The 23,236-nt window shown below is 32.4% G+C and overlaps 4 protein-coding genes across 7 annotated transcripts; all 4 read right to left on the bottom strand.

Moving 5' to 3' along the window:
* Positions 1-617: 617 nt before the first annotated feature.
* LOC126671243 (uncharacterized) lies at positions 618-2,625 on the bottom strand. The gene is made up of 4 exons (XM_050364997.2): positions 2,426-2,625; positions 2,109-2,226; positions 1,798-2,026; positions 618-952 (listed from the first exon to the last, which is right to left on the bottom strand). Exons 1-4 carry the CDS (start codon positions 2,575-2,577, stop codon positions 924-926), a joined length of 528 nt encoding a protein of 175 aa, XP_050220954.1. The 5' UTR covers positions 2,578-2,625; the 3' UTR covers positions 618-923.
* Positions 2,626-3,512: 887 nt separating this feature from the next.
* LOC126671532 (superoxide dismutase [Cu-Zn]-like) lies at positions 3,513-7,370 on the bottom strand. Of its 2 annotated transcripts, none has more exons than XM_050365309.2 (8): positions 7,265-7,370; positions 7,139-7,181; positions 6,953-7,047; positions 6,343-6,450; positions 6,157-6,252; positions 5,458-5,565; positions 5,275-5,328; positions 3,513-3,773 (listed from the first exon to the last, which is right to left on the bottom strand). In XM_050365309.2, the coding sequence occupies exons 1-8, from the start codon at positions 7,308-7,310 to the stop codon at positions 3,535-3,537; spliced, it is 789 nt and encodes a 262-aa protein (XP_050221266.1). In that variant the 5' UTR covers positions 7,311-7,370; the 3' UTR covers positions 3,513-3,534. The 2 variants fall into 2 exon arrangements, with proteins under 2 accessions (XP_050221266.1, XP_050221268.1); XM_050365311.2 differs by lacking the exon at positions 3,513-3,773 and adding an exon at positions 4,801-4,944 and having other exon boundaries at positions 7,265-7,369.
* Positions 7,371-8,476: 1,106 nt separating this feature from the next.
* LOC126674336 (superoxide dismutase [Cu-Zn]) lies at positions 8,477-11,038 on the bottom strand. The gene is made up of 7 exons (XM_050368773.2): positions 10,919-11,038; positions 10,567-10,655; positions 10,370-10,471; positions 10,183-10,278; positions 9,871-9,978; positions 8,857-8,910; positions 8,477-8,726 (listed from the first exon to the last, which is right to left on the bottom strand). The coding sequence occupies exons 2-7, from the start codon at positions 10,640-10,642 to the stop codon at positions 8,704-8,706; spliced, it is 459 nt and encodes a 152-aa protein (XP_050224730.1). The 5' UTR covers positions 10,643-10,655; positions 10,919-11,038; the 3' UTR covers positions 8,477-8,703.
* A 4,100-nt stretch (positions 11,039-15,138) lies between these two features.
* On the bottom strand, positions 15,139-21,743 carry LOC126674796 (coiled-coil domain-containing protein SCD2). 3 transcript variants are annotated; one of them, XM_050369308.2, is made up of 19 exons: positions 21,148-21,733; positions 20,924-21,064; positions 20,617-20,775; positions 20,132-20,496; positions 19,724-19,799; positions 19,166-19,207; positions 18,843-18,905; positions 18,688-18,737; positions 18,580-18,607; positions 18,339-18,407; positions 18,108-18,218; positions 17,943-18,003; positions 17,485-17,598; positions 17,227-17,351; positions 16,759-16,819; positions 16,609-16,650; positions 16,478-16,518; positions 16,277-16,403; positions 15,139-15,533 (listed from the first exon to the last, which is right to left on the bottom strand). In XM_050369308.2, the coding sequence occupies exons 1-19, from the start codon at positions 21,454-21,456 to the stop codon at positions 15,448-15,450; spliced, it is 2,070 nt and encodes a 689-aa protein (XP_050225265.1). In that variant the 5' UTR covers positions 21,457-21,733; the 3' UTR covers positions 15,139-15,447. The 3 variants fall into 3 exon arrangements, with proteins under 3 accessions (XP_050225265.1, XP_050225266.1, XP_050225267.1); XM_050369309.2 differs by having other exon boundaries at positions 17,227-17,348; positions 21,148-21,729; XM_050369310.2 differs by lacking the exons at positions 15,139-15,533; positions 16,277-16,403 and having other exon boundaries at positions 16,759-16,815; positions 21,148-21,743.
* Positions 21,744-23,236: the final 1,493 nt, after the last annotated feature.

Below are 23,236 nucleotides of genomic sequence, written 5' to 3' on the forward strand. Positions count from 1 at the left end.
CAATATTAACTTTTTATTTTATGTTCTTTTTGTAAATAATAATAATAATACTAAATATTAATAATGTAATCGTCAAACTCTTTAAATTAAAGAGTTATGATAATTTTAAAGAGTGTTTTGGAGATGCTATTAAATCTAAACCTTCACATCCATTGTCAATTACTACTAATTATATATTTTTAACTTACGAATCTTTTTAATTTAACCAAATCTGAACTTTTTTTTCAGTTGAAAAGTACTTATAAAAATTAGAATTACCAATCACAAAATTGAAGATGTGATTATAATTAAAAAAACATTGTATTTTGTTGATAAGTGAGTAGTGGGCTAAAATTAAAATGTACTTATCGACAATAAACTAAAATTGGCAGTTTTAAAAGCCTTGATTAGAATTGAACAATAATCGCAAAAGTTTGGCTTTTTTATGCGATTAAACAAAAATAAAGAACTAAATACACATACAATTATTTTAAATTTGCAAGTATACAATATAATGTCTTTTTAATGTTTTGGAACATAGCACTACAAGTTAATTCTTCTTCACTGAGCCCAATTCTCATAGCTAAAATGCAAAAGAAAACATATCCAAATAAAGTTCATATCAGAAGCTAACTATATAATCATAATAGCACACATTCTAATATAAAATCTTGAGTCGAGATTGAGCCCACTTTCATGCATTTCATGGCTGGCTAAAGATCACCTCGTGTGCAATGACTAAAGAGTAGCAGATATCAAGCTCAAAAGTGTATTTCAGTGTTACAAATTTGGACATGTTTTATGGACATCTATAAGAACTTCTGAAGTACATTTTCATGAAAAAAAGAAGGGAGGAGAAATAAAGTATCTGACTTGGTGATTGATTAATGAAAACATGCTCTCACATCTGAATTTCCGATCCCGTATTTGTTGTCATCATTCAATCAAGCCTTTATCCGGACGACAAATGAACCTGTTTAGAGTTAACATGGTCAGAAATGCAAATCCAGATGTGCCTCCAAATGGACAAAGTAAATTCATAGCATTTCAAGCAATGGCTTTACAGAAGATTCAGACAGTGCCGATGCTTGATGTGTGAGATGTTATGGGGAAGACAACATTATGTAGATAAGCATGCTTTAGTTGAAAACAAAAACACGTTCGTGAATATCTTTCAGAAAAACACTATCCTGAATACACTTGACAAAGTCATTTCAAGTGAATCCAAAAGAGAATGTGTTGAAGAGAACACGGGATGGAAGGTTATAAGTTATAACTGGAAACTACTAACATAAATAGAAGCCTTCAAAGTTCAAAAGATGGAAACAAAAAGGCAACGTACTTATGCGAACTTGAGGAATGGGAAGAGTGATTAGCTGTATTGGGTGGAAAATTTATGCCTAAGTAAAAGAAAATGATCTAAATTGGAAAATAAATGAAAAAACCAAGACAGTAACCATGGATGGCAAAACTGGAAGAAATTGATAGGATGAGCGATTTTGAAAACACTGGATCTCACGGTCTAGTAACTCTTTACAAGATGTTTAGATGTGAAAAGGATCATGATCTGGTAACCAACTGTACTAACAACGCAGAAAATAATACATATGCATTTCTGAAATCTGAACAGGGAGCAATACGCCCATAAAAGTTCAACTCAGCGAAATATCACAAGAAACCTAGCATCTATATTTGCTTCATACGTAAAATGGAAAAATCTACAGTTCCATATAAGATAAAATCAATTAAAAAGACTATAGTTATATATTCAAGAACGGTTAAACACGGAAAAATGCACATTAACAAAAGGTAACTCACATGCTGGAAGATTGGATATGTCAGCAGAAACAGCACAAGGGATCCCTAAGTTCGAAAGAGCTCCTCTTATGATTCCACAAGGAAAATATAGATGCATACTCATTGCCTGAGCAGACTTGCTTTCAGCTACAACATTAGGATCTTGCGACTTCTCGACAATTTCAGTTGATGGATCAACCGACATTCGTGAAAGCCAACGGAACTTATTATCTTGCAATACAAAAGTTCCCTAGAAAAAAACCACAAGTCAACTATACAGCTTCCAAAACAACGACATTAAAACAATTCCGAAATCAAAAACCTCGGCTTACTCGATGATTCGTCTTCAAATTATCTATCTGCTTCTTGAAAACCTCAGACCAAAAATCTTTACAAATAAACTTAATCGCCTCTAAATGATCATTAAAACGCGGTCGCTCCATAGTATACCTAACATGAATTAAAAATATAAAACAAAAACAAATACATTTTCAAAAATTCAATTCAATTGCTGACCTAATAAACACAATTCAAATTTAAAGATCTAACAAAACATCAAATAACAGTAATAATCATAAGATTTACACATCAATTAAGTAAATGAGGCATTAAAAAAACAATATGAAGAGATTTAGAAATAATTGTATACCGTTCGGCGAGCTGATGACCGACCTGATAACCGATGGCCTCGATCCTCCGGCCGGCGAGCTCCGGTTTATTTATATCGAACCGGTTGCAATATGAAGAAACCATCTCCGTCAGTAGACTGTCGATGCAGCTCTCCGACACTTCTCTTCCCATTTTAATTTTTTTGAAGAAAATTAATTTTTCTGAATTTTGTTTTGCTGCGTGTAGCTAAGCTAAACCAGCTCTGTAACTCTGGAACACCAAGAGTTAATGGGCCTTTCTCTCATCATATATTGGGCTTCTCAAATACATTGGGCCTTTAAGGAAATCCAGTCCGTGAATATTTACTTTTTAGAACAATCTTTTTAAATACTGTATTAATTATTGAAAAGGGATAGAATGATCGAATAGATTTTTGTTTAGCATGTCATTCGTGTGGATAGAGCTAGTTAAAATTTATAATATCATTGAATGGTATTATGTAAACTATAAAATTATTATAATAATTTTACTAATTTTATTCGGACAGATGCTTTCAAATTGATATAAATAAATAATTCATGTGGGAAAAATCCTGTAACCGCCACATTGAATAAATTAGAATCTCAGCTACTATACTTTTTCATAGGTCGAGTTTAGACATATTTTTATCAAATTAAACCAGTCATAACTTCAATAATAAAAATCTAAATCTAGTTTGAACATGGTTGGATTCTAATACCAATATAAAATTTATGTGGATTTAGATTTAAATTTTTGAATTTACGTAACATTTTATTTAAAATACAGCTCAAAATCCGCAAGCAAAAAGCTATTTAAAAACGGTCTTAATTTCAAATATGCTTAGTAAAAATAAAAATATATAAATTTGACTCGGTTGGTCGGACGTGGACGGGTCAAATAGATTCAAAACTCAATGATCGGTCTAATAAACAACTCAACCTTTACTAAATAAGCGAGAACAGATAAAAAGAAAATTAGTTCTTCAACATAAGATTTGAATCATATTATATACACTTTTTTCTTTTACAAGATTCAGAATGTTTTTGATGCCATTATTTTTATTAATCAACCATACTTATTACAAATATACCCTTCTTTCTTCCCAATATTGTAGATGAACCCACAAATCTAACCCCATTGACAAGGTAATGTAAGCATTGGAGTGTACTTAGAGGCAACTTTAGAAGCTTGGCACCGGCAAATAAAAGTTTCGCAAAATACACGTTTACAAGTTTTAGGGCATTGATTAATACAATCTGTGTCCCCATAGCAATTAGGGTATGGCTCTATATCCGTAGGGTTATTTCCTTTCTTCTCCACCTTCATCTCTTTTCTCATTTTTATTGATTCAATCCCATTAATCAAACCTATCAAAAACAAAAATTGAACTCGTGAATTTCACCATTTCAGTGTTAAAAAATTAATATTACAACCAGCGACGAGTCAGGATTACTATATAAAAGGTCAAATCGCAATATACGCAATTTTTAAAAGTTAAAGAGCCAAATCGCCATATAAAATAATTTTGTATACTAGTTTAGACAATGTTTAAAAGTTTAAGGGTCAGGCCCTCATGCCCCTTTAACTCCATCATTGTTTACACCTCATAGGTAAAATAATTTTATTCAAATAAAGAAAGCTATTTACACTCAAATTTATGAATTGTACTCGTTTTTATATTTTAATCATGTTTCATACACATTCATAATATATACATTGTTTCGTAGCAACCAATTAAAACCCGCTGAAAATTGATGACGTGAAGGACAAAATTGATCTCATCATTCACACATCAAAACAAACCGTTTACGAAATTCGGCGTCCACGTTATCAATTTTCACCGATTTTTCAGTTGATATATTGATTTGCCAAGGGGGCCAGTTTTTTTAAACGTAATTAGATTGTAGAAACATTATTTGTTCGTGAATTTGTATGTAAACATTTAATCCGAGAAAAACAAATCAATTAAAAAAGAGAGACTTACATGAAACAGTGAATAATAAGATGATCAAGAATGCTAAGTCGGATGAAAATGCCTTCATTTTTGGATTATCAGAAATGTTAAATGTTTTTTTGAGTCTGTATAGCAAACGTTAATTTATAGGGAAACGGCGTCGACACTTCATATTCAAATTGGCTAAGTACAGTTAATTAATAATCTAATTAGATTAGAATGGATAAACACTGATTTAATTCCTATTTTAATCTTCATTAATTTGTTTTCGTTGTATAGAGACTAAAATGCCAACTATGCTTTGTTACTCTCTGATTTATTTCCTTTTCTCCTCTCAGTTAAGCACAACATTTAATTCACCAAATTTTTTTAGTTAAAATTTTGGAAATTTCATCGTATCGAGTGCGGAACTAAAAAAATTACTATAAGATGAACAAAAATATAAAATGAGGTATGTTTTATTATAAGATAAAATAAACGTTTATTTACGGTAATACATAAATATATCATTCATTTTTTAAAATGAGGCCAACAAGCTCTATATTTTCTTCTTCATCCTTATTATTCTTCAAATGAGATGTACCCTGTAAATAATAAAAATGAATAAATTAATTAAATTTAATGTATAGACATATAAATAAACTTTATAGTTTAATATTAGTAAAACATTTATAGGAGTAGACGAGTAGTCCACCAACTAAGTTTAGGATCGACTTATAATTTATTTACTCCATAAATTTAAAATAATTACCATTTCTACTATAATATTTATTTATTTTTAACTAAAATCTAAAAGAGTTTTCGGTTATCTAATATCTAAAATTTAGTATTAAAATTTAAGAGAAGAATAATTTTGATATAGCAATTTACCCTATTTAATATGTAATTAACAACGTTAATTCACTACAACTTACCACAGGCAATTCGTTCTCCTGCATTTCCGGTGGTTTTGGATAGTTCATTCCCCCCTGCAAATAAATTAATGTATTAAAAAAATGGTCCAATGTGTCACAGAAAATCCCGACCGTTTAGCCCCTTTACAATTTCACCTCGATCTTTTAAGATAATGAAAGCCGGGAAATGAAAAAATTACGAACCTTTGCCGCAATCATCAGGGTTTGAATGGATATCTATTGTCATTCCCATAATATTATTTTTTCCGGTGAGAGGAATCTGATCCCCAGTAATTGTGAAATTGGCAGTACCTACAGTAGTATTTTAAGTGTGACTAAACCAGATATACATATGTTGCACCAGCGTTTTGTTTTTATTTTCATAATCGTTTCTAAAATGCCGGCACTGTATATTTGGAACATATTTTTATAAATATAGTGTGTTTATGTTTCATTTTTAAAAAAAATCTGTTTTAATATTCAGTTTATGGTACGCCATAAGTATATATTTTAATTTTTTGATAACAAAAACATTGGATGCATGATAGACCGATCTATATGCGATTTTATTTGGCGAATTAATTCATTAGTTTCAATAAATGAATCCATAAAAAATTAACTAATTGTTTTAAGAATAATTTATGAAATGCAGCTCATGAAAACATTAAAATTTATGGTCCAATTTATTTATAAATGTTGTACTATCATATGAAGATTGCTTTATTCTTTTAAAATATAGAAATATTTATAAAAAACATTTTTTAATATCATAATTAAAAATTATATATCTTGCAGTTTAATTTTTTATTGTATATATAAATATTATCGTATAAATTTCTGAATCCGCTAGTAATTTGGAAAGTCATATAAATATGATGAAGAAATAGAAACAAAAATCGATACCATCTTCACCGACAATAATATTTCCCAGATCACCGGCATGACGAATTTCATCCCCGGGGCCACCGTGTTCTTTCTCAGCAGGGTTAAAATGCGGCCCTGAAAAATAAAAAATAGAACTTCATATATAAATACTGAGTTTCGTACATAAATTAATAAACCAAATATTTATATATTTTCAGAAAGAACCTATTGATTTTGTTGCCAGGCAATCAATTCGCTCTTCATCAGTGTGGATATGCATACCGTGCAGGCCAGGCTGCAGACCCGATACCATTCCATGTAGAGTAGTAGGACCTTAGAGAAAAAATATTTGAAAATGAATTAATCCGAGACGATAAAATTAATAATTAATTATAAACTTTAGCGTGTTTAATTTTTAAATTACAAAAAAAGACCAACTTTAATTTTAGCAATTTCAATGTGACACAGTATCGGTCGGTTCGGTCATTAAATCAAACCGAACCGAATTAACATTTCACTAAATTTTTTGAATTTTTCATAACCGTGATTGAATTATATAAAAAATGATAACCCAGCTAAAATAATTATTTATTTAAGTCGGTTATTTAAGTCAACCGAATAACTAAATTTTATCAATATTAACTATTAAAAAAGAAAAAAAAACATCAGTTTTGGTAAATACAAAATTAATAAATCCTAAAAAAATAAAAACTTACTTTACCAAACTAAAAATCGAACTAAATTAAACTTTTAGTTTGGTAAAGTGAGTTAATTTCGTTATATCCAAATACTATACAGTATACACCCTTAGCAATAATCATGCACAGTACAGTACCTTCTCCTAGTTGACGAAAATAAATATCTCCTCTCACTCCTGCTGCCCTGCCTTTGATCTCAGCAGAAGCCTTCCACGACGTCGTATGCGGTGTACTGCAGCAAAGCTTAATTATTTAGTTATTTAATCACAGTCAATCCACTTTAATTACAGATTAAACAGAGGATTAATTAACACCAAAAAAACCTTAATATTTTATCAGCAGCATTGATGTTCCCTTCAGCAAAATCTAAAAAAAAATGACAATCAAGTCATATAAAGAAACAATATTGAAGAACATCGATTAAGAAATAATAGTTATCGATACTTAACTGGACGAAAATGAGAGAGCCATCACAAACATTAATATGATTGCCATTTTTCTGTTTATATTGTATTAATATTCTATTTTCTGATTTATATATTTTGTATATGCTGGTTCTCACAATTTATAGGCACTGATATTCAATTGGCAATTGATCATGTCCTATACGTAAAATGTATACAAGTGCATGCTTTTTATACATTGATTACTGGTTTAGTCAGTTCATCTCATCCAAATCATCATGCTTTTGTAGTGCATTGAATCATAATCAACTTCCATTTGATATTTGGTGGATTAAAAAAAATTATTTGTAAGGTTGATGGAGATGAAAAGATATAATTTAATGAAAAGAAGAGGAACGGTTTAGTAAGAAAAAGTATATTTAATACTTTTAATTTAAATAATTCCCTCATAGTTTAGAAAATTCATTTATAGTTTAATTAGTACTAATTTAATTGTGTATTAAAAAACTAGTACTATTAAAAAGAGAACATGTTGCAGAAAAGGAGGAAGCAGGGGAGGGGAGAAGGTGGTCTAGACTAGGAGGATGCTGTGTGCATTGACTGAAAAAATAAACTGAATTAATTACAACCAAATAGTACTCCCTCCGTCCCATTCTAATTGAGAAAATTTCAATTGCACATTATTTAAGAAATTTTAGTAACATTACTTTTATATCCTTACATTACATTAAATGCATCACAACTTTTCAAAAATATACTTTCTAAATGCATTAATTGAAGAGGGTATACAGAGAAAAGTAGTGTGAAAACTACTCTATAAATGGAAAGTGTCAATTAGAATGGGAGATCCAAAAAGGAAATAGTGTTCAATTAGAATGGGACGGAGGGAGTAGTATCTTTCAATTTTAGCTAATAGGCTGAAAATCTACCAGCTTTAAATTTATTTATTCAATACCACCATAATCTCGTAAAACGGTCAATTTTATCATATTTCGTAATTTTAACTTTCAATAGCACTCTAAATTAGAAAAATTAAATAATTTTATTACTGTAAGAATGAAAAATATATGTTTGATTATACCACCGTCTCCGCAGCAAGCAAGTCAAAATTACTGGAAAAATGAATTCCAACAACAGACAAGACAATGAATTACTACTCCAAGTATCCTAGTATACTTGATGGGTGGAAATTGTAGTTAGATGTGCCTCTAGCTTGTAATATAGACATTCACAATCCTTGCGAACTTAGAAGAAAAATACAACAAAATCGCCCACAATTTTTATTTCGAGAACATAAAGTATAGTTTAACCAAATAAAAACACTATTTTCATATCATGAATCATAACCAGCTGAGAGTACAGAACTGTTGTTTTATTGGAAAGGAAATAAAGTCCCATAATATTTTTGTAAGATATTCAGCCGAACAATGATCAACCATATTGGCGTTAATAAAATATTTTTTGATGCCTAAAGAAGCTGCTGTCTATCCTTGCAACCCAATAATACCTGCATAAAACATGATCGAATAAGTAGCAGCAACATTAATGATTCAGATAAATATAATTTTTAACTTATTCAAATGAATAGCTTAAAACGCTATAGTATACCAATTTGGTCAAGAAAGTTTACTACTTACCACATGCTACTCTGCCTCCTGCATTTCCAGTGGTTTTGCTCAATTCATGTCCTCCTGGAAATAGGAAAGAGATGAATCAGACACATTTATGATCAGAAATATCAGGAAAAGCAAACAGTTGCAAAAATATAGGAAAACTTAGTGATAACAATTCTGATAATATAGCTAGAATGAATGTGAGATTGCATTCACGAGGAGAAAGGAGGGAGGATTATTAAAGCGCATTTAAAAAATAATGATAATATAGGTGGGACGAAATTAGGAATTTCTCATCTAGATCAGGTCTTCAGGGGCTCATACTCATCAGTCCATTATCCGAGGACAGTGGATCTCATACGACTTTAGTCCATCAGGATCCGATCTAGATAAAAATTCCCTGAATCTAAATCATTGCAATTGCTAGGAGAGAGGAGGCTGGACTAGCAAAAGGCGGATCAATGCATTAACACGGACTACTGGTGCAACTGCAAGCATTCTGCTTATCCCATAACACTACTTTGATGATGGAGAAACAATAAACTCAGAGAAGACTCTACAGCAAGAGTACATATTCAGGTTGCAATTTGAAAGGAAAAAAAAATTGATGCCACTTTTTTCCCTGTTCAAGATATAAATTTCGAGACATTGGAATAACAAGATGATACTTTCAACCAGAACTAAACCGACAAAAAAGTGGATGCACAAAATGAAAAGACGGAGCAATGCCCTTACAATATTGAGAAAATATAGCAGCAATAGATTTACGAAAGCAGGATTCTATAACACCAGTAACTTCATCTCAAAATGAAAGATAGAACACTAGTGACAGACTCTAATTGGGAATCTTTGCTTAACATGTTTACTGAAGTTTACTCTGTATTTTAAAGACCGATAACGTTGTTAGCATATCTGGGACACTCCAGTCATGGAAGTCAGTTCTATCACATAAATGGAATATTCAGCTTGCTTACTGATGATATAAAGCAACAGTAAGAACTTGATTTTTTTTTTCAAAGCTAATAAGTTAAACATTACCCTTGCCAAGATCATCAGGATCAGCATGTACGACGACTGCTCTACCAATAATGGAATGGGGGCCAGTAAGAGGAATCTGCTTGTCAACAATTGTGAATTCAGCAGTGCCTGCACCAAGCAATATGCATAAGTACTACTCACGCACAAAAAATAGCAAGCACTAAAACAAGAAAAATAGATGATCGGCTATAATGGAGAATAATCAAATAACGCAAAACAAAAAAATCTCTATGAAACAAGATACTAGCTTGTTCAATGTGACAACAATAATGCTACTTCAGGGGGGGAAAACGCAGTTTGCAAGACGCATACCTTCAGCGCCAACAGTGACATTTCCCAGATCTCCAGCATGGCGAATTGCATCCTCAGGAGCACCATGCTCTTTTCCAGCAGGGTTAAAGTGTGGTCCTGAAAATAGATCAGTCGCCCTAAGATTAATCAAACTAACAATCAAATAAAGCATGAAACACAATAACATTTCCTAGTAAACGATCTATACCAGTTGACATGCATCCGTTGGTTGTGTCTCCAAGGGCATGAACATGGAAGCCGTGGGGTCCCGGCTTGAGACCGGAAACGCTTCCGGTCACAGTTGTCGGACCTGACAACAAACGTATCAGAAATGATCAACCACTCTAACAAATAACAATTACAAATAAGGAATCCAAATTTAAATAGAAACAGCATTAATAATACCATCTGCTTCTTGAGTGAAAAAGATAGTCCCCTTGACTCCCTCACTGCTGTTGAGAACGGCAACGGCCTTCACCATTGTTCAATGTGATCTGCTCAAAATCAAAAATTAAAATTAAATTCCAAAGTCAAACAGCTGCATAAAAACAATTAAAAACAACAAATCTAACAGATCGGTTAAAAATTGTATAATCAACAATCAAACATCAAGCAAAGAATAATTATATACAGAAAAGAACCCTAAAAACAAATTTGAAATCGAAGTAGCTCGTACAGAGACAGCCAGATATTGATAAGAAAAATTAAAATCAGATTAGACAAGCAAAAAAAATCTAAAACCAAACAAATTAATTACCTCAGAACGCCCCTTTAGAGAGAGAAAGTAGATAGAGAATGTAGAGAGAGAAAGAGTGAGAGCTTGGTAGCGTGGTTCTACTGGCTAGCTTAAGAATATAATGGTGCCGCTGATAGAAAAATACGTGTGAATGGAATATATTCTTTTTACATTATTTTTTTAAAAATATTTACATATTATTAAAATTGTTACAAAAAATAAAATATTTGAATTAAATATGTGTATCACTGTTTATATATAAAAACATATTACATGACCAACAAATTGTAGTTCAAATGGTATAAACGCTGGACAGTAAATTGTTAAAGTCCTGGGTTCAATAAGCGCACGCTTCTCCTCAATTTTAAATATAAAAATACATTTCATGACTGTTTAAATAAAATAGTATAACAATTTTCTTATATATAAAAAAAATAGATTTTAATATGAATAATAAAATTTGTAAGAAGTGTTTCGAATTTTCTAGGTATTTATTATTTTGAAGTTTGGACATTATCTTCACCTACTCCTTTCGGTTTTTCTGAGCTAAAATTTGCATGGGAATGGCCTCAAAGCCCATACAGCCCGATAAGATAGAACTCATGCCTAGTTTGTTAGGCATAATTTTGGAATTTTCTCAAAATGAAATGAGAAGTTATAGAGAATTTGTTGTTTATATGGTTGTCCGTTTAAATTTAGATTATTACTACCTAAAATCTTCATTTTAAATGATAGTTAATCACTGAGTGTCTGTGATAAATTAGACTTGCAATAAGAACCAAAAAAATCAAAATAACATTAGAAACAAATTCATTCATACGTTATGACACCAAAAAATTTCATTCATTGTTTTAGCATAATGCTCGTTTCGAGACTGACAGACTCCTCTTGGTTCAAGCTTTCAACTCAATTGAAGAAGATAGACCGAATCGAATTGATAGTTTTTCAAGAGTACAAGGAGTTGGTTAAGAATTTTAACAATGATTCTTTGAATCTATTAGAAGATCAGAGAATATGATGGTTCACTCGTTAGGTAGAGCGTCGGTGCCTTATTTTGTCAATTGGATTTTTTTTTAAATTGAGCCTGACTAAAAACTAAAGTTATTTATTTATAATATAAATTTGAACCTTCAACCATCTATCAGATTCATTTGAATTAACTTGTCAATTTTGACGGCTTCCACCCGCCTGCCATTAGTATTATCATAGTCACCTCACCTGCCTTCCTATTTTATCTTTTAGCCCGTCAATGTTGAAAATTTAAACCATGAATTATAATTGCTAAGCAAAATCCTTGGCAAATATAGTTGAAATTTTACATTTAACAGACTCCAGATTGTGTAAAACATCAGATTATTTCGGGTTTTATTACGGGATAGCTCATGATGTTCATATTACATGTTAAAATTTTGCTTTCAGCATATTGATAGATATAAGAGAACCTGCTCAAATCTAATTACATCTCTCTCTCAAGTAATTGAATTTATCTTGAATAGCAGATCCATGAGAGAAAAAAGAGGTCTAAAAGGACCAAATCTTTATCATTATACTCAACAAGAGTTATAGAAATTCAGTCCATGTTGATCCCTTTTCGAGAGTCTTGCCATAACCGGCTCTCGATGCTTAACTTCCTCAGCTCCAATAGTCCACGCTCAACTGTTCATGTGGTGAAGCAATCACCAAACAAAATAAAAATCAAGCTGATACTCCTTTTTCTTCAAAGAATCTTAGAGATAGTGAAGGGAACAAGTCTTTTTCGTGCATGAATGTGCATTAGTAGAGGTGTGCAGAAAAACAAATCAAATAGAATGATCGAACCATTGGTTCGGTTAGGATTGGCAACTTCAAGAAAAAGTTGATTTTGCCAAGAGAACAATATTAAAAACACGACAGCAAAAAAAAAATCATACCAAGAATCTAATCAAATTTGAGTTGCCTAAAGTAATTGAAACAAGTTCTGACTGACTTCTGAGTAAACCTGAAGTTGTTGATAGAGGATTGGATGGATAATTACGATGGAAAAATAAGCAACTGAGTTCAGCAATTTGCTACAAACAATATCATAAGACAACAACAGAGAAACAAAGTGCTAGAAAGACTCCAGTCTACAAGTATGAACAGATTCAGATAAGCGTGGTGATGAAGAATTGAAGACAGACTTGCATAGTAAAACGAACATAGTTTTTGCATTTCATAAAGCATACAAAGAGGAAAAAATGAACACAATCAACCCCAAGTATAGATTGGAAAGTTGCAAGTATATGTTGACGCCAAAATTCAGTAAGAATCGCAACAATGTATTCATCGACAGTTAAAGAGGTGAACACAATCTAAGAGATGTTATATGCAGATGTCTATTGACTTAACTGAAACATCAAATACCGAGAAAAAAGAGAAACGAAAATAAAATTAGTCTCCTATAATGTAAGCCTCTTGTACGTACACTTATTAGTGCTTGTCCTGCTTGTGAATGTCTTTTTGAGGATGCTTTGATTCAAGTTCCTTAGGTGTTGCCTTGTCCGAAGCCCTGAATAAAATTCATTAAACACATTTCAAGAAGCAACATAAACGTTTTGACAAGTATAGAAGAAAACAAAGTTACTTAGTGGCAGCAGTGGATTCTTCTTCGAGCCAGTTACGGATATGCTTAACGTTTCGTCTAAGAATAACAGCTGATTGCTTCACATCGCTCCTTAATAAAAGAACCACCGCGCTTACTCCCGCCACCGTCAGTATAAAGTTCGTCACTCCCATCTTTCTAATACTGTTTATCACAAGATTTTATTTTGTTAGTTACTAACAAAAACTCAAAATTAGGCTAAATTATCTTTATATTTCAAAATTATAAACAAAATCTCTAGAATACTAAAGATCCTAGCAATTTTACTACTTTCAGCTGCTAAACATTGCATGCATTATCACTAGACAGTTTTTCACATCAAAATCAGACACAAAGAACAAAAAAAGATGATCTTTTATAGTTGGTCAACTTAAGAAAGTAGCTCAACACAAGCTTTGAATCTGCAATAAAAAAAATATCATAGCACAGACCAAAACAAAAGCAATTGATCAAAACCCATCAAAATTAAACTAAAAAGCGCATACTTCGTGACGAAATTAGGGTTTAAATGAGAATAATTATCGAAGGAGAGCTTACCAGAGGAAAGGGAAGGGATTTGGGAGCGAAGGAAACCCTAGAATTTGGGGATTTTATCGAAGAAAAGAGGAACAAGGACGTTTTGGCAAATAAAACGGTAAAGATTTGGCTATTAATTACCTAATAAAACGGCATAGAGAATCTCTCTAGTTTACATATAAACCAAATATTTGCGGGTTGCTGCAATTTTAACAAAAGCTTTTAAAATTTGTAATAATAACCTAATATCGATATTTAGTTACAATTGTAGCCAATTTTTTCTAATCAATTGGGTTGTTCTAATTTTTAGTTGAATTTATAAGAACTTCATAATTAATAAAATCTATTTTTCAAAAATTCAAAATTTAACTTGTACTCTTAAAATGAAAAATAATGACGCGCGGAAAGATTGAAAAAACTAAATAAATCAAAAAAATAGTTAAAATTGTAACGATATGTTAAAATTAAGATATTATTATAAAGATTTAGTCAAAATTACAATGAGCCGCAAAAGTTTACATTTATATTGTTATTAATCCTAGTTAGTTCTTATTGTTCAATTCAATCCATTTAACTTTAGATTAGTTCCGAGATACTACCTAAATTCCTCACTTTAAATTATAGTTTCCAATGAATCACTGAGTGTCCGTGGTAATCTATGCTGGTCTCGATTAGATTTGCAATTAAGAACAAAAAGATTAAACTAATGTCAGAAAAAAAATACATTCATTCGTTCTGATGCCAAATATTTCAATCATCATTTTCGCACAATGTTCGTTTCAAGGCTGATGCGCTCCTCTTTTGTTCAAGCTTTCAACTCAGTCGAAGAAGATAGATCGAATCTGGGAGTAGTTTTTCAAGAGTGCAAAGAGTTGTTTAAGAATTTTAGCAATAGTTCTTTGAGTTCTATTAGAAGATTTGAGGTCTGTCAATGTCGGATTTTTTCGACAGGATTTTTTTTTTACTTGAGCCGGACTAAGAGCTATAGTTATTTATTTATAATATAAATTTGAACCTCAAACCATCAATCAAATTCATTTAAATTAACTTGTCAAATTTGACGGCTTCCACCAGCCTGCCAATATTTTACCTTTTAGCCTGTCAATGTTGAAAATTTAAACCAAGAATTATAAATTGCTAAGGAAAATCCTTAGCAAAGACAGTTGAAATTTTACATTTGACAGAGTCATGATTGTTTACAACAAATCAGATTATTTAGTTACATGTTAAATTTTACTTTCAGCATATTGATAGATAGAAGAGAAAAAAACATACTCAAATCTAAAGTTGATTCCAACCCAAGCAGCATTAAAAGAACACTTATCTCTCAAGTAATTGAATTGATTCTTGAATAGCAAATCTTTGAGAAAATAAAATGTTAGAAATGACCAAAAGTTTATGATTGTATAGAATTTCAGTCAATGTCGATCCCTTTTCGAGAGTCTTGCCATAGCTGGCTCTCGATGCTTAACTTCCTCAGCTCCGATAGTCCACGCTCAACTGTTCATGCGGTGAAGCAATCACCAATCAGAATCAAACTCAAACTGTTATACTCGGTTTCTGTTTCAAGGATTCTTAAAGATAGTTGAGGGAATAATTATTTTTAGTGCATGTATGTGCATAAGTAGAGGTGTGCAAAAAAACAAATCAAATCGAACCATTGGTTTGGTTCGGTTAGGATTGATAACTTCGACTTTTTTTGATTTTTTGGTTCTATTCAATAATGGACATGAAAATAATTTCATTTTTAGTACTAACCGGAGAGGAAATCAATTGAAATTGACTAGTTTGGTTCGGTTTGAAAATGTTTACACATAGTGACACAACCAGAACCAGAACCATAATTAGTTTTTACTATATAGAGGGTCAAATCGCAATATGCATTATATGTAAGGAGATAATTTTTGGAAAATGGGGGAGAATTTTGATAATATGTGGAAGTTGGGGGAGAATTTTGATAATTTTTGGTTTAGTTCAGATTTGTTGGAACCAAATGTAAACACAAACCGAACTATTGATTCAGTTAGGTTTGGCAACGGCACAAAAATTTAATTTTTCAGTTTGGTTCAATTATGGACATGAGAAAATTTCAATGTTAGTACAAACCGAACAGAAAAATCAATCGAACCGATCAATTTGGTTTGGTTTGAAAGAGTATATCTTTATAAATTCGGATTCATTCATTTTGATTTGAACCGAATGGAGACCCTATGCATAAGAGAGTGAAAATAGAAACATTTTACCATCAACTGCATCATGTGATGTGAGTGACCGACTCGTGTGGTTGATCCAGAACTGCAAACGCTCTTCTGCTAAGTCCGATTCGATTCCATGGTTTTTCGCTCTTCTCCAGAAATACGCAAGCCAAGCCTGCAGTAAAAAGTGATTCAGTTGACCAATCTTGTATTGTTAGAAATGTAATTCGCCTGACAATGTTATAATACCTGCTTAAACCGCACGTCATCAGATTCCTCTTGGCTCAATTCTGAAATGGGAATAACATTTTCTGTATCAGTCATTTAGTAAAAACTAACCATAACCTTTGACTTGATTGTTGAGTTGAATAATAACTCACCAAAAGCATCAAACTGTCCTTCAGCTGGTAGCTTCACTTCATCTTCAACCATTATAATAAAAAAAAAAAAAAACTTGCAAATTAAGCTATCAGAATAGGCTGCTTATTAATGACCAAGAAAATTCTCTATTGAAGTTGTTTAATACGTACCTATTCTCATAAAACTTGGACGTCGTTTTTGAGCCATGGCAAGTGCAACGGCATCCTCTACCTTCGATTAAACTTAAAACGGTTAATAGCACAGAAACAACTGCTATTAAAAGTTTCATAAAACAACAATTTCAGATATTAAACTTTCATGTGTACTAATATAAAGTCAAAAACCTGCACTACTAGTTTCCGGAATTCGTTCTAGATTCGGGTGCAAAAACTAATGGAGACAAAATGGCCGATGATGCAGAAGAACAATTAAAAAAGCAACTATATGAAAATATTCTCATTTTCTCTCCATCAAGCAGAGGTGCAGATGGAGAATCAAAACGGCAAACTAGGTTTGTTGTAGTTCACCGATTAAAAATGAATGCGTTTGAAGTTACCACAGCGTGATAAAATGGTAAAATCTGTTGAGATGGCAGCTAATGTTTAGAAATGTATATAACAAAAGGGTGTGATAGAAACCTTTAAAGAAGCCATTTCTTGCAGACCCATCTCTACTATAAGCATGCTTTCAATATTTCCATCTCCGAAAAATTCATTTACATCCCGTATGGCCTTCTCCCCTTCATTTGTATCACTATTTGCTGCTTCAAGTTACATGAAGAAAACATACATTAAAAATTTACTTTTCCTTTAATACAGTATGATAAATTCAAGATGTTGCGTGAAAATGACTTCCAAATATCTTGGAGAAAAGCATGCATCCAAATAAAAGCTTACCTGATGAGTTCTCATCTTTAGCTCGCTGTCCTGCAGCTAATACAACTTCAACAGGAAGAGGCGCAAAGGATGACCAGTACTCGTGTTTTGCTTCCGCAATCTCCGGGTGTATACCTGAAATACACATTACAGTGTGCTTAAGAATTAAGTCGGATGTCATAGTTCTTTTACTTATTCATTGTACAAGACTTGCAAGTCGGATGAGTTGAGCATAGAAGCTCACAATCTAGAGTCTAGACTTAATTACTTCGTCCAAACTGTTCTTGCGTATTATTAACAGCTACTCAGAACACTAACAATTTTCTGCATTTATTTTCATCATTTTTAGAATCAAACAAGAATTTACAGATTAAATTGAACCTTGTCAATGAAAGAAACTAGTTAAAATTTCACAGTTAGACAAACAGCAGGGAGTGGGATTCATGTTCTAAAGAGTTTGCCAGTGAAAGTGACTTTACCATGTTCCACGCATAATCTCCAATACCGTGCAAGCCAACATCTCTTTAGAACAACTTCTTCCTAAGATGAAAACTGCAAATCATGTCACTATGACATAAAGAAGTACGAAAAGGAATGTGAAACCCTCAATTTATTAAATAAATAATCCAAGATTGAAGATAAACCTTCTCTTCCTGAGTCAGAATCATTCTCTGTGTCATACTCCTGAGCGATTTAACTTCAAACTCTGATTCCTGGAGCTGCTCTAGAGCATATGTTGCCTCATCCTTAGCAGCCTAATGATAATTCCAGAAAAGAAACCGCTAAAAATTAAAGGGACCATGCCTTGTCATTCCACATTAAAGTGTAATAAAAGAGAGAGATAGATTAACATACAAAACAAATATTATCAATACCTCAGCTTCTGTCCTGAGAGCAGCAATATCTCCTGGTTTGCTAGTTTGTTCTGCCATTCTCAAAGCAGCCTATTAAAAATATACCCTCATACTTCAAATTTTACTTTAAATATAGATAGTTAAGTTAAAAAAGATTTCATTTTATCAGAAAGAGAAAAGCACTCAGTGCTAGTGAAGCAAAAAATAGTATGGCGAGCAACCTAATACATCAAAGAAAAAAAAAACTCTTGACGATACTGACCTCCCTTTGTTGCAGAGCTGCTTCCTTTCTGTTTAGCAAAACAAATATAATAGTTAGCAAACGAATAACATGATTCTTAGATGAAAACGTTTTAATACTAAGGCTTGCCTGCTTAACAGTCGAGCTTCTAGTGTTACACCTTCTCCAAGACTGGCAACCTAATGAAAAACACGCATCAATTTCTTTTTTTTTTTAAAGCAAAAACAATGGTTTGGGGTGCTTCTTAAAATGTGGATTGGTCATTTCAGCCTTTCGAGAGATACCTGTTTCTCAAGCTGCCTAGCTCTTGCCTCTGTTTCCTCAAACCTCTCCTCTGCAAGTCGAAGCTGAATGGGCACATATCATGAAAGGAAACCAAAAAAAAAGCATATAACAATAGTAGAAAATTTAGAAATTTACAGTCAATTTCTTGGCCAAATTTTAAAAAGTCATCTTTTGTCAAGTGAGCATGTTGCATTAGCAACACCAGGGGGGGAGTAGTCAATGTCCATCTATCTAATCAATTAAACTAGAGCCTCATGAAGACAATTATGAGCAATTGCAAAGAAAAACTAAACATATATAGGGACATAAAACATTGGCCCACCTTTTCAACGAGATTGTCATTCTCTTCCTGTAGCATATCAACCTGGAACATGTTTTGCAGATTATCTAGTCAAAGTTTAAACACGATTTACAGGGAAAAAACTAAGTTTAAGAAATATATACTGACAACTAGCAAAAAAGCAAAAATGAATATCTTTATCCAAAACCATTTAAAACACTTTTTTAAGGGCTTAATATATAATTTGACCCCTCAATTTGTACTCTTTTACCTATCTAACCCACAAACTTAACGTCTCACCTATCGAACCCCTGAACTTGTTAAATAACCCGATTTGACCCCCGAACTTGATAAATACATAAACATTGAACCCCTCCGTACACAATTTCTTCTAGAATGTTTCAAGTGACAGGTGGACATGAAGGGTTCAATATTTACATATTTATCAAGTTCAGGGGTCAAATCGGATTATTTAACAAGTTCAGAGGTTCGATAGGCGAGACGTTAAGTTTAAAGGTTAGATGGATAAAAGGGTACAAGTTCAGGGGTCAAACTATGTATTAAGCCCTTTTTTAAGCTCAGTTAGCAAAGCTTCCATACCTCATCCTGTAACGCAGAAGCAGAATGATTATTGCTAGAATCTCTTAAGTTTGCAGTCCCAAAATCCATAGGTGATCTGCAACACAAAGTTGAATGTACAAATTGAATAACTGAAGGAACTACATAATCAACCCAGAGGGCAGACATCCTTCTTCTGAATTGGCTGTCAAATAAAACTGATACTAGCTATACTATCCTTGTAGATAATTAGAGATATCGGCAAACTTCAACTAGCAAATTCAAGGCATTGTTGACTGATCATAAACGTATTTCATTGAAAAAAGTTGAAAGTCAACAGAATTTATTTAATCTGAGAGTCGATTACTCTATTTGGTTGAGAAAGATTACAAGAAGATAACTATAATTCTTTCAAATAAAAACAAAAACAGGTTGAGATTCTCAAAGTACCTTTTATCTTTCCGATTTTCCAGTGAAGAATCTTGTGAAACTGAGACTGGTCGTAATGAAATAGGTACACTGGAAGGCATAGGAAGAGTCTTAATATTGGGACGGCCAGCTGAAGTAGCACGAGCAGATGGAGGTTGTTCACTGGAATTAGGTAATCGAATAGACAATGATGAACGACCAGACGAAGGCAGCTCTATGGAACTAGAAGGTAATCGACGAGCAGATACAGGTTGTTCAGTCGAAGTTGTGGGCGGTGAATACAAAGAAGCTGGTGATGAATGTTCTACTAGGCTAATAGATAGTGATGGTCGAGTACTTATTGCTGACTGAGTAGTAACAGGCTGTTCTTGTTTGGTCCGAGCACCCTAAAATAGATAGTATAGCAGATAAACAACGTATAAACCAAACATAAATAGCTTGGAAATCACAAATACAGAGATCAATACAAGATTGTGATAGTATCAGTTCAGTAACAAGAATATTACCAAAGGCGAACGAGCTCGCATAGACCTTCCACCAGCACGGCCAATGGTGACGGGACCAGTTACTAAGCCATAATCATCATCCTTGTCATGGTCATCATCCCCTATAGCTACAGGTTGTGGTTTCCTCACTGGTGCTGGACTCATATGTACAGCTTTAGCCTACACTTTACAGTATATTTCTTTGGTTAAATTAAATCTGCATTTTATAATTCAACAATCAACTCTACATTTAAAAATCGATGTGTTTAAAATGTAACAAAATGCAAGAATTCAAATTCTAACATCAAAAATTAAATTAATTAATTACCACCGGAGACTTCGGCCGCCGCATTCGTCTTCCACCTGAGAATCCAATGCTTCCATAATCATCCTCCTTATCAAATTCATCATCTCCTACAGATTGATGCTTCCTCACTTTCGCAGGACTCATCGATAAAGCTTTAGAAGTCTGCACTTATACAATTCAATTCACATTCATCTATTGATCAAATCAATTAACAAAATCAATTCATAATCAATTGAATTGCTTACCACCGGAGATTGAGGACGCGGCATTCGTTTACCGCCGGCGAGACCGATGCTTCCAATACCGCTAGCGTGATAATCATAAGCAAAATCGTCGTCGTCGTCTTCATCGTCATCAGCTGGTTGATGCGACATAACATGCGCGAGCCGTTGTGCTGCGGCTTTTGTCTGTGCTTTTTTCATGTTAGGCATGCCGGCTGATCCCGTACGGACGTGGCGAGGGTGTAACGGAGACATCATCGGCGACGATGGCGCCTGCGGCGAGTCTGCCGCGCTTTGTTGCCTTAAATATACCGGGTTCAATCTCCGATCCATTAAGTTTTTTCAGATTGAAATTAAATTGAAATTTAAGAATTGGATTAAAAAACAGAGTTGATCTGTGTAAAAATGGCCATGTAACGTGATTGAAATGAGAAAATGTCAAATGAAATCCGCCAATAAAATTGAAAAATTCAAACCATTATTCAAATAAAAAAAATTAAACAAGTATTAAATTATGATTTAATTTAACTTGGAAATAAAAGTCAAGAATGAGATGTTTAGATTATTCTTCAATTTCATCATTGAAATTTCTGAGAATTTGGATTAGGATGAAATTATTATGATATGATCCGATTGGGATGGCAAAAACGAGGGAAAGAATGAACAGAACATTATATTTAAGAGAAGGTTTTAATTTAACGGTTAGTTTTGCAAACAAACTTCTTTGACCAAAGGGACAATTTGGTGCCTAAACTTATGATTCAACATAAAATAAATCCCTTTCAACTATTTTGATCAATTAAGTATAAAATTGTACATCATACACAATTTCCAACCAAAGTGATCTGATTTTATTAACTACTTAAAAAATAGAGAGTACTGTCTATCCTTAATTAACTTTAAAACATAAAGTATTATTTTTAATTGATTAAAATAACTAAAAGTGACTTCTTTGAATTTAAATTATAAGTTCTGAGATCAGAATGTCTATTTATTTAAACTTCTTTCTATATATTTGACCTGTTTATATCTTTTAATTTCAAATTTTGCCCCTTATTATGTAAACTTACTCATTGCTCCCCTTTATAAATAAAGAGTTAATGTCAAAAAAAATCACGAACTTTACATATTTTCTCATTTTAATCACGTAGTTTAAATTTTCTCATTTTCATGCACGAACTACCATTTTTTTCTCAAATTCATGCACGGTGCTGGGGTGACACTCGTTCATTGGTGTAAAATGACTTCCACCTCAGCAAATTATACCAATGGAGCCGTGACACCTCAGCACCGTGCATGAATTTGAAAAATAGTGATAGTTCGTGCAAGAAAATGAAAAAATTTAAATTACGTAATTAAAATGAAAAAACATGTAAGGTTTGTAGATTTTTATGAAATACATGTGATCAATAAAATTCAACATTAATTTTATCTTTTCTTAACAGTATGGAATTAGTAAAACTAAACTTAAAATAAGTTTTTATTATTATTAGTAGAAGAGAAGATCTAACCATATGTATCTCATATTAAATTTACTTTTTAATAAATATATTATTATTAAGTTAAATTTTAAAATGAAAAATGAAAAACTTAATAAAACTATGAAACGAATAATAACTTTAAGGAGATGTTGCTGACGTTTTGCGATTTGTAAAAATAACCATAGCAACAAATGTGTGTGAATTTGCGGGTATTGCCAGAAAGCGGATTTCAATTTGTAACTTGTCTTCTTAAAACAAAACGACTGGGACTTGTTTAACCTTATAACAAGTATTCCAACGAGTAATGTTAAGAACTTGAATAGAAAATATAAAATTCAACTGTAAATATTTTTACTAATTGAATAAAATGAAAGTACATGTGTTTGTGTAGAGAATACAGTAATTTAATCATAAACTTCTTTATTTATTGAAGAAAATTGAAATTGCAGAGATTTGAGTGTTTTAGTGTATGGGCGTGTTTTTGGGATGATAGATCGGGGGATTTTCTCTTACTGCTCTTCTCTTATTTATAGTCTTTAATGTTTTTGGTAACTGTTTGTCTTCAGCTGCACACGTTCTCACAACACTTCCCCACTTCTACAAATGTGGTTATCTGCTTTAAAAACACGTGC

Source organism: Mercurialis annua, linkage group LG3 (assembly GCF_937616625.2).
Source record: "Mercurialis annua linkage group LG3, ddMerAnnu1.2, whole genome shotgun sequence".
NCBI lineage: Eukaryota > Viridiplantae > Streptophyta > Magnoliopsida > Malpighiales > Euphorbiaceae > Mercurialis > Mercurialis annua.